This window comes from Solanum verrucosum, unplaced genomic scaffold (genome assembly GCF_900185275.1).
Source record: "Solanum verrucosum unplaced genomic scaffold, falcon-dt-bn FXZP01000275.1, whole genome shotgun sequence".
NCBI classification, from domain to species: Eukaryota; Viridiplantae; Streptophyta; class Magnoliopsida; order Solanales; family Solanaceae; genus Solanum; species Solanum verrucosum.
In genome coordinates this window covers 84009-98719 of record NW_026020738.1, presented here as the reverse complement: position 1 = coordinate 98719, position 14711 = coordinate 84009, and the positions used below count along the sequence as shown (strand labels likewise).

Below are 14711 nucleotides of genomic sequence, written 5' to 3'. Positions count from 1 at the left end.
ATGAAAGGGACGGGAAGAAGAGAACAAAATTTGCTTGCTTTTCCGTCTATCGCCGTGAATCTCTCTGTTCGGTTTGAAGAACGTTGCTCTGTCCTTTGTGAGCTGCTGCTTCTGCAATTATTAACGTTGGCAGCTTCTTTTGCTGAAGTTGGAGTTGGGCCGGGTCAGGAGCTAAGGATGGGCTGGAGGTTAATTTGAACACAAAAAGGAGTTAGAGTGGGTAAAGTGGGCTAGAACGTGAATGGGTTGGGGACTTGGGTTGCTGTTTGTTTGGAACTGTATGTATTGTAATGTTGTTAGAATTGGGGGGTCTTTAATTTCTTTTGGCATGTGATATTGTATTTAATTGGTGGGCTGTTGAATGGCCCAACACTTGGTCTCTAAATGGGTTTAAGGTGGGTAAGGAAATATGATTAGAACCAATTGAAGTTAAAAACTTAGTCGATGAATTCGGCCAAAATTTAAATAAGATGAATTAGTACAAATTAATTAATGAGCTTCTTAATTTTAACAAAAATAAAATAATCAACTTAATTATAAACTAAATTATTAAAAATATAAACTACTAAACTAATTAACCAAATATTTGAGTAGAACTAAAACCTTTTTGAGGCAATTTTTGAATATTCATAAAATGTACTAGTTATATGTGTAATTACATACAAGATATATATTATTTAAAACTCACAAAAGTAGCAAATCTATTAAAATAACTTACAAAGTATATTATATAAATTCATTAATTTGATGTATCTATTATCAATAGATGATGTATCCTACAAACTTAAACACTTAGATACATGAGTATCATACAAGTACATTCATATGTATAATAGAACTATCTAGTATTAATTTCGTGTATTTGCTATATGTGTCTATTATTAATTTTATGTATCTATTTATATGATCTAATTTTAATTTCATGTATCTTTCATATGTATCTAGTATTAATTTGATGTATCAAGTATCAATTTCATACATTATATTCAGAAACGTATATCTTGAATACATAGTAAGTTGTAAGCATATACATAAATTATGTGTATCTAAATATGGAATGTAATTGAAACAATCGAATTTAGGAACAACTCACGATGTTAGAGTATTTGCCTTATCACTAATCCAAAAAAAAAAAGTAAATTTTTTCAAAATTCTTCCTTTTTTTAGCATCTGAATTTTTTCTCACTAATACATATAATTTTAACTTAGATACATCAACTCTTAACTAGATACATGTACATCTGATGTGTATCCAACATTGTTGCATATCTAATAGTGTATTTATTATGTTAAGTAAAGCTTGGCATAACTCTTCCCTCTTGATTGAGTCGTTCCTATACTTAGATCTATTCTCGGCTTGAATGTTAACGGATGAAGAGTTAGTCCCTACAATGAAAAACTCATGAGTGAAAATAACAAATAGAAGTTGTTTGATTTAGTATAATATTGTTAATGTGTAGTACCTTTAACAAGAATCATCTAATTTTGAGAATGACCAACCATTAAAGTATTTGAGAAACAACAAAATCAAAAAATATAAAACCTAATTTATAGAACTTTTTAAAATTGAATGTCAGAACATTATGAACTTTAACTCAGATACAAAACCAAGATACATGAGAATAATAAAATAATAGAAACAAACATATATGTATAATGATGATTTGAACATGCAAATATGCATTGAGAGGATGAAGGAAGAAAAAGGGAGAAGATGGAGGAAGAATGAGGGTTAGTGGACGTGGGGTGGGGAACGGCAGGTGTGATTTATGTGATAAAAATTTTGAGTTGTTAATGTGGACCATTAATTAAGGAGATTAAATTTAAGATAATTATCCAATACCATATTTAAGGGATTTGTGTATCTAATTAAATCTTTTAAAATATGTGGTATAAATATTAAAAGTGGTAGTATATGTAATTGTTTTAAGAGAAAAGACATAAAGTGACACCTGAAGTTGTCTCGAATTTTTAAAAAGACACCTTAACTATGCGAATGTCCTATTACCCCACAAAAGTATTAAATATCTTTGTAAATTGACCATTTTGACTCGTTTTCTCATCAACCTCACACGCGTGAGGCACACTCCCCTTTTAATTAATTAATTTAATTTAAATATTAATAAAATACGGGTTTAACCCGACCTGAATCGTTTCAAAAGATAAATGGTACACCTTTCTTTTCTTTTCTCTCAATTTCTCACTTTCTTTCTTCGTATTTTATTTTCCTTCTCAAATACACTTCAATTACAATTTCTGTTGAAGATTATCTATTTCAATTTCGACGTTTGTTGGTCAATTTCTTGGGGGATTAGCTGAGCAAACAAGAAATTTCCATGTTAGGATTTTCATGTTTATTTAGTATTTGATAAAGATCATATTTTTTTCTTCATGGATTTGTGATTTTCTGGAGGAAAACACATGTTAGAAATTATTTTAGGATAAAAAGTGTTAGAATCTTACCTTCATTAAAGAGAAAAGAAGATTTTTTTTTCTTTATTTAAATATTCAAACATAACAAGAGACAACAAGGAGACTAAATAGAGTAAAAGCACCAGTCATCAAAAATGGATCCTTTGAAAGAACTGGGAAAGTTGGGGAGAGGAAGTGATTAAATAATAGATTTAAAAAATTGACACGTGTCACTTGTTAATTCGTTTTTTGGAAGAAAAATATATCATTCACGCGCATTATTTGCGTGAAAACAAACATAGAGGAAAAACGGGTTAAAATGGTCTATTTACAAAGATATTCACTACTTTCGTGGGGTAATAGGACACTCGTATAGTTAAAGTGTCTTATTGAAAATTCGGAACAACTTCAGGTGTCACTTTATGTCTTTACTCTTGTTTTAAATTAGAGGTAAATATAGTATATATGGTATTGATGTATGTGTAGTTAGGTAGTTTTTCCAAAAAGTAATTTGAAAAACTATTATTTCAGCATGTAATTAGCGTCAATAATATTATATTTTGTGTTGTCTCCTGTTATATATAGTTCTAAAGAGCAATTAGCATCATTTACCTCTTTAAATAATATCTTGAAATCCATATGAATTATTAGCAGTACGTACTTTAAACTTCATGGAATCCCACAAAAGAACTTTAATATATGCAGAATCTACTATAGTCTACATATATATTCCCAAGAGAATCAAAGTGGAAACAACTACTTTAATTGTGCTAATTTAAGAAATATAGAAAGTTTAAATTAAAAATGTGTTTAGTTTTTTAAAATTTTGTGATCTTCAAACTTATCAGTAGGATATTGAAATTGAAAAACTTACTAAATATAGAAAGAGACTCTTTTTGAGAATGACACAGAAAAACACATCAATTGAGGAGTGCAAGTACTTCTTCCGTTTCGAAATACTTGTCACAATTTCTTTTAAGAGTCGAACGATATGAATTTTGATCAACATTTTAAGATATATATTTTCATCATATTGATATGAGAAAAATTGCAATTTATACATACTTTTCGTATTTTTTTTTAATATCAAATTATTTAATTTAACTTAAAAAATTAATCAAACTAACTTTCGAAAAGTAAAATGCGACAACTCGAATCCAAAGAAGAAGTATTTATTTTTAGTTTTCATATCATACTCAAGGATCATTTTTCTCTGAAATTGTTCAGAAAGTCCTACGAAATTTTCCAGTATTAATTAGTCATGTAGATGCATATAATAATCAATTTTATTTCTTCAAATTGCATCATATTCACTTTCTCACGATAACTCTAAATTGATTACTCCCTCCATTTTAAAGAAATGATATTGTGACAACATTTGTTAATTCAAATGATTAACAAACAACATTTCATTACCACTTTTAAGGATTATTTGATAGAGCGTATAACAATAATGTTTATTAGTAACTTATAGATCGATGGGTTATGCTTACATTATTTTACTGTTTGGTTTAGTGTAGTATGTTAAAAATGACATGCATTACATAATTTCTTTAAAAAAAGGTTTGTTTATATAAAAATATTCTCCAAAAAAAAAGGTTTGTTTATATAAAAATATTCTCCACATTCTTAATTAATTATGTACAATTTCAAAGAGAATTATATCTTTAACTATGCCTATATGTACCTACTTATATAAATAATAATATAAAATTAAGGAGTCATTTGGTAGATGGGTAAGGTTAGTGTTATTCTTATATTAATTTTCATATAACTTATACGACATTTGGTAGGTAGATAGAAAATAATATGACGTTTGTGTTATTCAGGTGACGTTTGTTCGACAATTTTGAAACTCTCATAACTAATATATATGTATAAGTTATGAAAGAATATATGTATTATTTTAGGAAAAACTACCTAAATACACATCTTGTTTTACCATAATCTCTAAATTTCCTACCATTTAAAAATTTTCAAAAATCCCCTCTCGGATACATCACTCCGCTATCGCTAATACATCTCTATCTCCCTCTCTGATACATCCTTCCCCTCTCTAATATATTTCTTCCCTCTCGGATACTTCATTCCCCTCTCTAATACATCCTTCCCTCTCGGATACACCATTTCCCTCTCGAATACATTATTTCCTTCTCTGATACATTCTTCCCCTCTTTGATACATTCCTTCCTTATGTATCCGAATGTCTTATCCCTTCTCTGATACATTCTTCCCCTCTCGGATGCATCCATCCCCTATGTATCCAAAAGTCTAGGAATGTATCCGGAATTCGTGTATTAGATTGTGACATACACATGATAACGTGGAAATTAAAGTTAGAGAAACCAACACGAAGTCACGTTTACATGTCTTGGTCCGTCAACTCCAATAACTATTAATTATGACTCATAATAGAATTTCTCTGCATTTGCATGTCAAGTGGCCTCTATAGACTTTTATCAATGTATGGTTTTTTCTTTGTTAATTGGTACGTTTACATGTCTTGGTCCGTCAACTCCATCTAGCCAGCTTGTATAAATAGGGCATTATAATTACAATATTTTCAATCTACTCAAGCTGAAGAAATCAATCTCTAATATATTTTGCTAATTGGTACGTTACGTATATTAATTAGCTTAACAAAAACTTATTTCGTAGTTGCTTATAACTTTATACTTTTATTATTTTGCAAATATATACTTATGAAAATTTGTAATTTTTCTTTATTTTATTTACTGATTTGCATATGCGTCTCCACGTGTTACTTGATTAGCTCATTAAAATTTTCATAATAAATTATGACCAATTTTACCATATACTCTGAGGTACTAAATCATATTACTCCCATCGTTTCATTTTATATGTCATGATTAATTTTTGGTTAATCTGTTAAGAAAAAAAAACATATTTTTATATTTAAAAATAATTTAATTTTAAATTTATCATTTTATTATTAATAGCATGATATCCACCAAAATCTCATGGTATGTCAAAAATATACAAATTAAAAAAATCTTCTTACTTTTTTGGTTGTGCATGGTAAATTTCGAAACATATTTTATAAAATTCAAATTTTGAATCTATCTCTAAATATCATCTGGTGCGATTTGCTAACTAAGCTATTTGTAATGACCCGGACTAAGGTCATTTTTGATAATTTTGAATAGTCATTTATCTATAATTAATTAATTTGCGGGTAATTTGTTTATTATTAAAAATAATGGACCAAGTCTAAATTGTTAAAATAGGTTTGTAGGAATTATTACTTTTAATACATAATTAATTTAGAAAAAAAGAAAGAAAGAGGCGGAAGAAAAACTAACCTAGACGTGCGACAGAAAGCAAAGAAGCAGGAAAATTCAAGTGATTCAGGTTATAAGTTCTAATCAAGATTCTTTGTAAAATTATATATATATATATATATATATATCTTAGGGTGATATTATTGTTAAGGGATATGGTTGGAATTTGTGGTTTTTAAAAGAAAAGAGACAAAATATTGTCAGTACGTTGTTGGGGTTGAACAAAAGGGAAATTTGAATTGAAACTAAGGTGGGTGTAATTGTTATTAATGAAATTATGTACTCATTGTCATGAATGGATAAGTTGTTGGGTTTGTCGTGTGCTTTTCATGGTTCTGCCATGAATTTGCGTGATCAGTAGATTTCATAGTTAGTTGTTCCTATTTTAAATATTATATTATAAATTAAATATTTAATATATTGAGATAGGTAATTAACTATTGGGTTATCGAATTATATGAATATCATTAGATTTATGATATTGGAGAAGTTGAAGCTTGACCCTAGACTTGAAACTTAGAAACTTGATTATGAATTTGGGTGAATTGTTGGTTCAAGGCTAAACACATAGTAATGTGGGTGTTGTTAATTTCAAAATCTTATTGTGGTAATTTGTTTGGATAGATTGTATTGATTTGGAGCCCAATGAAAGACGGAGACTCAAGTCCCAGAGTGATTGTTCGACTATTTGAGGCAAGTGGATTTCTAAACCCTTGTTAAGTGTATGGAATTCGTGTATTTCCTTGTAATATGTGTTTGGGGGTAATGAGACGTGGTGATGGGTTGACTTGTCCACATTGATTAATTCTAATAATGAAAAATGGGTAATAAAAGGCAATGTGATTAATTGTTTGTGTGTGATGTGTTGAGAATTGTTGGTGACGGGCATTGGTACGAGTACCAATGTTATAAAGGGAAATTTTATTACTATAGAATGCGGATTGTAATATGAGAATGCCAAAGCATATGGGCATTAGCTGATATATTATTGACTTGATTTATTATGTGTGATTGTGTTCTTTATTGAACCTGTATACTGGTGATAGCTGAGGTGATTACATATCATATTGATATTTGATTGAGATGCATCATCCCTGTTATTGTAATCATATTCTGCACATGCATTGACATGAGATTGAGTATAAGTTGGGCACGTGGAGATCGTACGTGCTGGGGATGGTGAGATGTTAAGATTATAATTTGGGCACGTGGAGATCGTCCGTGCGAAATTTGTTTATTTTATGAAAGTGCGTTGAGATCATCCGCACAGATACGTGGAGATCGTCTGTGTCGGTATATGGACCTTGCGAGTCCCCCATGGGTCATGAACTCTCGATGTATTTCCTAGGAGTATCATGTATATACGGTTGAGAGAGTACTTGGTATTCTGAGGCATATCATTTCATGGTGTCATATTGCATTGCATCTCATGACATCCTTAATTCTTGATGATTATGTGTTTTATTGGTGGTTGGAAAGTACTTGATATTTGATTACCTCTATTCGATGAACTTGATCTTGTGTGTTGCTGATATTTGTGAGTGCCTTTTTGTGGAAGTTGTGATTGATGAATATTGAGTTTGTTGTTGAGGATATGTAATTTGTTAAAGTGATTGTTGTTGAGCTGGGTGCTATGTAAACTGTGAACTGTTAGGTTGGGCTGGTTTTATGCAGGTTGTGGTTGTGGAGGTTCGGTTGGGGTGAAAGGAGTACCCGTATTCTATCCCCTGAGCTTGTGTTTAGAGGTTTACTTGCTGAGTACCGTGTGGTTTGGTACTCACCCCTTGCTTCTACAATTTTTTGTAGGTTATGAGCCTGGATTTTGTGGTACTTTCCATTCTCTTATTTTCTGAGGCTTCTTGGAGATTTGTGAGGTAGCTGTTTGTGATCTCAGCAGACCTTCTTACTCCTATTTATGATCTACTTCTATTCTAGAAACAAGGTCATTTGATACTTGTGTTTTCTTTTGAATCAATTGTAATATTTTAGAGGCTTGTACACGTGACAACTAGATTTTGGGGGTATTTTTGAGTAAATTATGAAATTTCCGCATTTTATTGTAATGGGTGAGTGCTAAGCTGACTTGTCTTGGTGGGATAAGACGAGTGCCATCACGTCCATTTTTGGGTTGTGACACTATCGCTTATTTTACAATATATTTGTTGTTCTTGGAAAAATTCTTTCGAACTGAGTCTAACCTAAGAAGTAGTGAGGGCATGCAACAAATCTGATTGTATATATCTTTACTATTTTTTAAAGAAAAATATTATATTTAATTATGATTAGCACTTAAATTGTTCAGATTTTTTACCTAATTATGCTTTCTTTCTTTAGTTGTTTGAAAAGCTCAGAATTAATGGATTCTTTTGAAGAAGCATCAATTGACATAAAAATGGAGATATTTGAGGCAATTGAAGATAATTATGGAGGAGTTATTGTGAACATGAAGAAAGAGGAGCCTATGGATTTTCTTAAATTTCATACTATGCTCAAGGCTTCCATTTCTTTTTGGAGGCTAAAGGTATTTATGTATAATATATATACTTGATATTTACGTGATCGTAATATTTGAGTTTAAGTTATATGTATCATGTAGAAAATATATTTATATATATTAAGATCACTCAAAAGGTAATTGCGGATAAATTTAACCTAGAATCAATGATAAATAATATTATATGGATTTTTAATTATCAATTAAGAGGATGAGTGAATCTCAACAAATATTTAAATTACAAACGCTTGCAACTTAAGAACTAACGCTAATAACTTTGAAGTTAAAGTAAGCATGACATGATTGTTCAATTGACACATCAAACTCAATTGAACTTCCTAATACATAATAATTACTTAGTAGATAGAATAATCTGCTATAACAAATTAAATTATACTACCATCGAAAACAAAAATCTCACTAATTTTAATTTATTTTTGTCATTTTTCCTTTGATTTTGATGGTTAGGGAAAGAAGGGTGTTTGGATTAAGTTACCTATAGAACTTGCTCATCTTGTTAATGCAGCAGTAAAGGTAAATATATTCATGAAAATATTATTCCACTAATAATTAATTATTAATATTAGATTATTTAAAATTCATATAAATATGTGTTTAATTAATTAAAAAAATAATATGATAAATTAAATTAATGCAGGAAGGATTTTGGTATCATCATGCTGAGGCAACATATTTGATGCTTGTTTATTGGATTCCTCATGAAATTCCTCATACTTTTCCTGCTTATGCTTCTCATCGTATTGGTATTGGTGCTTTCGTCCTCAACCAAGACGGACAGGTTTGTCTCAATTTACGTGACATAATTTTAATTGATACAATTTATTTTTTTTGAAATTTATGATCTCGAACATGCTAAAGTATATGAAGGTCTTTAAATATGTTATACGATTATACAAATTTATTATTTAAGAAGTATAAAGTTAATTAAAAATATGACATTGGCAGGTACTGGTAGTTAAAGAGAAATCTGGAGATATGACTGGGACTTGGAAGCTTCCTACTGGTGTTGTTGATGAGGTTTAACAAATTTATATTTTCCCCTTTTTTGTTAATTTATTTTATTATTAATTGTCATGACATTGGCATGTGTTCATATTATTTTTTTTTAGTATTAACATATTTTCCGAGTCATTTCCATTTATAGATATATTAACGGAACAGAAAATTTTATTAGCTTAATTGATTAATTATTTGAATTTTAAATTATAAATTCTCGTTTGCTCGACTCTAAGTGGAACTTTCATAATGAGAATCAGAATTTAGGGACAAAGAAAACAATTTAGGTGAATAAACTTTTTAAATGAAATTTGTCAATACATTAAGTTTCGAAGAATTAACTTGTGCATTTTAAAATTTATATATATATATATATATATATATATATATATATATATATATATATATATATATATATATATATATTAAAATAAAAACGCCAAAATCATTTTGGACCATTTCTAATTTCATACACAAAATGTACCAAAGTCAGATTAGTTCGATTTGACGAAAAAAACATGTCAATGATATACACGGCTAAAAATATAGAAATTGTTATTGAAAAATTTTATCGCTAAACAGTAAAATTCGTCACTGATTCTACTTAGTATTCTAATTTATTATTATTAAGAAAGTTATTAGTGATTTAACGATGAAGTTCGTAGCAAATTAATTATTTTTTTATGAATTCTACTAATTGTAGGGGGAGGATATATGTATGGCAGCCGTTAGAGAAGTGCAAGAAGAGACAGGAGTAAGTATATATATACACTACTAAATTCTTCGATATGAAAATAAAAATATTTTTTCTTTTGAAAAATAATAAAAAATAGTGCTAGAAAACTAATTTAGAACCTTTTTTTATTTTTAATTTTTTTTATAGATTGAGACAGAATTTGTTGAACTCCTTGCCTTTAGGTATGAATTTCCATCCATTTTCAATCATTTGAAAGTATAGTATAAATTATATTTGATAAAATGTCAATATAAGTTAATTAAAATACCTTATTTATATGCAGACAAAGTCACAAATCATTCTTTGGAAATTCTGATTTGTTCTTCATATGCATGCTGAAACCACTTAATTTCACTATCAACAAGCAAGATGCTGAGATTGAGGAAGCTAAGGTATATATATTTACTCACGCTGGTTCAATTTATATGTCATACTTTCCTTTTAGTTGGTTTCAAAATATGTAACTTTTCATATATTTAGTACTTTCTTTGTCCTAATTTAAGTATTTTTTGTTTAACTGAACACGAAGTTTAATAAATAAAAGGAGATTTTTGAATCTTGTTGTCTTGAATTAAAGATATATATTGTCTATAGGTTTTTAAATCTTGTGGTCTTAAACTTGTCATGCAGGATGTTGGATAAGGAAAACTTGGAAAGAGAGATACTCTTTTTTAGACAAACCAGAAATAATAATAAGACATTTAAATTGCATGAAGTTAATAATAATTGTTAATTACGTATTCTAATATCTCATCTGGTATATATTTAAGACTATAAGATTCAAAGTGCATTTTAATACATTACACACATGCTTAATTTCAAATCACAAGATTCAAAAGTCTCTTTATTATCTTAAAGTATGTATCTATTTAAATTAAGACACGTAAAATGAACCTCGTTTCCAAGAACTATAACTTTACTTTACACCTTTTTTTAAAAAAAATCATTGTAGTGGATGCCAATGGAAGAATATGCAAGTCAATCAAAGGTGAACCAAAGTGAACTCACTAAAATGATAGCCAATATATGTGTAGCCAAGAAAGAGGAACAGTACAATGGCTTCTCTGCTCTTCTTACTACTGGACATTCTGCCAAGAAGTGCTATTTATACTCTCATAACATATAGTATATGATTAAAATTATGTTTTATGCATATGTTTGTAATAAGAATAATGTTGTGTGTATGTTTGTAATAAGATTTTTCCATTTGGAAGAATTAAATTGTAGACTAAGATTCTAGTTTGAATATCATATATAGTGTTATGGCAATATATAAGCCATATTGATAATTGGTACTTGGATATGTTTGAAGTAATTGATGTATGTTTTCCACTTTGTTTCCTTTGTTTTTGTTTAGATAATTCAATGTAATGTTTTTGCAATCACTAGCACTTTGCTACATGATCTACTTGTTATGTGCAGTATATGAAGTATTGTTTACTACATTATCTTGTTTGTATAAAAAAATACTACTTAATTACTATCGTGAAATTTTCAAATAAGTTACGTATATCATCAAAATCACTCAGCTAGAGACAAATATAAGATTTAGAGTAACTGAGTTCATAATATTTTGGTCTATAGTATATTAGTATTTGTGCCCGCGCGTTGCACGGTTAGTTTATAATGTAATTGTAAACACTAATTTAATGACAATATCAAAATTCGACCTACTATAAAATGATATTGTAAAATTTACATTGGAGATTGTTAGCATTTAACACCTTAACAAGTTAAAATAGAATAGTTATGAAAATAAATCAATATATAAGTTTAGTTCATTGTCTCAATTTGATGACCATAATTTTTAGTATTATTTAACTTATTTATTTTTAAAATTATTCAAAGTCATAAATAACTCTCACAATTTTTATTATATTCTTGTTAGCATAATAAAGATATAAGAAAATTTAATCGTTATATTAAAATAAAATGTAATTAAAAAGTCCTACTATTATGATAATGTCAAGCATACAACTAAGAAGTTTTAATTTTTCTAAAAATTGTATATCAATTATATGTATTTTAGTATCATATTTTACCAAAAAAATGTTGTGGACTTTGTTGCTCACACTTTAAGCCTTTTAACCACTATCATCGTGATAAATAAGACTGTCCAAATAATCAAGGGTGAAGAATGAGAAAGTAATAAAATACAAATTTTTAAAAAAAAAATAATTACCTAAAGTATGAAGATATCTCCATTTCTGAACCATCTCAAGTCTTTCATCATCCTTGTCACTATTCATATTGATTTTATTCTTGCAATATAAATAGTGATGCATGTAAAAAAAAACTAAGAATAAATAATAATATATTTTAGAGAATTGATAAATGTAGCCTTCATCCGCTAGTCTTTCCAGTGTCACAATTATATATATCTCCTTCTATGTATCTTGTTCATCTATTGCATTCTATGAATATTGTTTTTCATATTGCTTTAACCTAATATTCAAAGAAAATTATAAGATTAAAATTATTTTTTTTGCTCCAATATTTCGAAAGAAATAAAAAAATGAAAAAGTAAAGCAGATGGTGAATCGCTAAAACTAGAACTCAGTAGAAGTAAAATTATAAAATAATCAAAAAGAGTCATAGTATGACAAATACTTGTCTCCCATCTCTTTCATATAAATTATGAAGAATACTTACCTATATCTTTTCTAGAATTTTTTACATAAGAAATGAATTTGGTTAACGTTAATGATTGACAGTGAGGAAAAAGTTATAGAAAGTGGGAGTACTTTTTTCGTGGTTTGTAAGTTTTATTTTTTTCTTTTATAATTTTTAAATTGAAAATAAAAAACTGTTTTTGAGTAAATTTAGGAATGTGCAAATGCGGGAGTGAGGTTGATTAGAATATCCTTTATTATAGGAATTCAAAAGGTAATTTAACCGCGAGTTGTTATTTTTTTTTTAATTTGTAAATTGCATTCTTTTCTTCAGATTTTCAATTAATTTTAATAATTATATATTCTATTTTTTGTGTTGTTGTGGTCTTTTATGTTCGTAATTTATAATATTAAATTAATTTGGTAATTACAAATTTTATAATTGGTTTTTGTTATTTAATATTTATTTATTTTTTATATTTTTCTTTTTCTTTTATTTTTTTTATAAAAAAAAGTGCTTATCCCATGAATAAATTCTTCATGCGAAATGTATGTAAAGTCTGATATAATATATTGGGCTGTTTAAATCTGTCGATTTAAATTTAAATAGCAATTAGAAAATATATTTATTCTTAAAAGAAAGTACATGACATATTTTAGTTGGTTACTATTTTTTTATCTATTGAAAGGAAATATATAAACAATAGAAGTTTCTATAATAAAACCTTACGTAAAGTTTTTTAACACTTCAAGGAAGAACATGGCAACAAAATTTTTTAACATTTTTTGTTTATATTACGGAAATGTTTATATTTGTATAATATTTTATTTACAATTCATGTTAATTTAAGGTAAGTTCAGATTATTTTTGTATATCACTTAAATAATGCTAAATTTAAAGTTATATAATGTTAATTTCTAAAATTGTTTTAAAATATGTCACGTTAATTTAAAAAACTGCTTCAAAATTTCTAATTTGATTTTCAAATTGTAATGCATTATTTAAATTAACTACATATAATTAATTTTAATAATTTTAATTGTATAGAAATTCGAGAATTTATGTGGTGCTAATAGGTGTCAGTTCTTACTACACCTATTATATATAGATTGAAGATAGATATAATGGGAATTTTAAAAGTAAAGTAAAAATCTATAATTATGCATAAACAGATTATTTGAATCTCTTTTTTGTTTACGCAGATTTTTTTTCTTCTAAAATTAGATTTTTAATATTTTTTAAATTGAATTTTTTATTATATGATATTTAAAAAATAGTAATGATTTTAACATTTGTTAATACTTTTAAAATATTAAATATGTTTTTTGTTGTTGTATGTATTCATTTTTTATTTTATTTTATTTTAATCAGTAGTGATGGCAATTAATATATTTTAATTAGCAGTGATGGCAAATTTTTAAAAAGACTACCGATTCCATAAATTTTTAACTGCCATCATACGGTTTTTTTCTTTTGGAATTTCAAATACAATTTTGATTTTTAATTTTTAAAAAGACTACTGATTCCACAAATTTTTAACTGCCATCATACGGCTTTTATTTTTTGGAATTTCAAATACAATTTTGATTTTATTTTTTTAAAATATTGTTTTGTTTTTGTTTTACAAATCGTCATTTATTATTTAATATATCTACTAATTTTGTGGCGCTGACATGTGGCAATTTTTCTTTTCCTATTATATATTGATAGAAGATTATATTTTTTTATACCTTTTTTGAACCGCACAATCTTAAAGTTATAAGCGAAGGATGTTTACCATCCAAGCAACTCTGTCTTAGCCTATAATATTATGTTATCTTCTACCTTTGGTATAATAACATGTGGAGTTGCAATTTGAATCTCAAGTTAGAACCAAAACTCATTGAATCTTAAAATTTGACAAGTATTATCCACGCCAAATTTATTCTAACTCAACAAGTTGTGTTATACTCCCTCCGTCTCATTTTATATGTCATTCCTTCCTATAAATAGATGGACCACAATACTTGTCATTTTATAAAATTTATGCATAAATTACCATATTTTGCCTATTATACCCTTGATAGAATAGTTAATTAGGAAAAATTCTTTTGTCTAGAAAATTTGGCCAGAATGATATTTTCCCTATATTATTTTA

General features: G+C 27.6%; 1 protein-coding gene across 1 annotated transcript; it reads left to right on the top strand.

The window, feature by feature from the left end:
* LOC125812664 (nudix hydrolase 2-like) lies at positions 1–11087 on the top strand. The gene is made up of 9 exons (XM_049492157.1): positions 1–188; positions 8049–8235; positions 8677–8742; positions 8867–9007; positions 9175–9246; positions 9929–9979; positions 10109–10143; positions 10245–10353; positions 10914–11087. The coding sequence occupies exons 1-9, from the start codon at positions 1–3 to the stop codon at positions 11085–11087; spliced, it is 1023 nt and encodes a 340-aa protein (XP_049348114.1).
* Positions 11088–14711: the final 3624 nt, after the last annotated feature.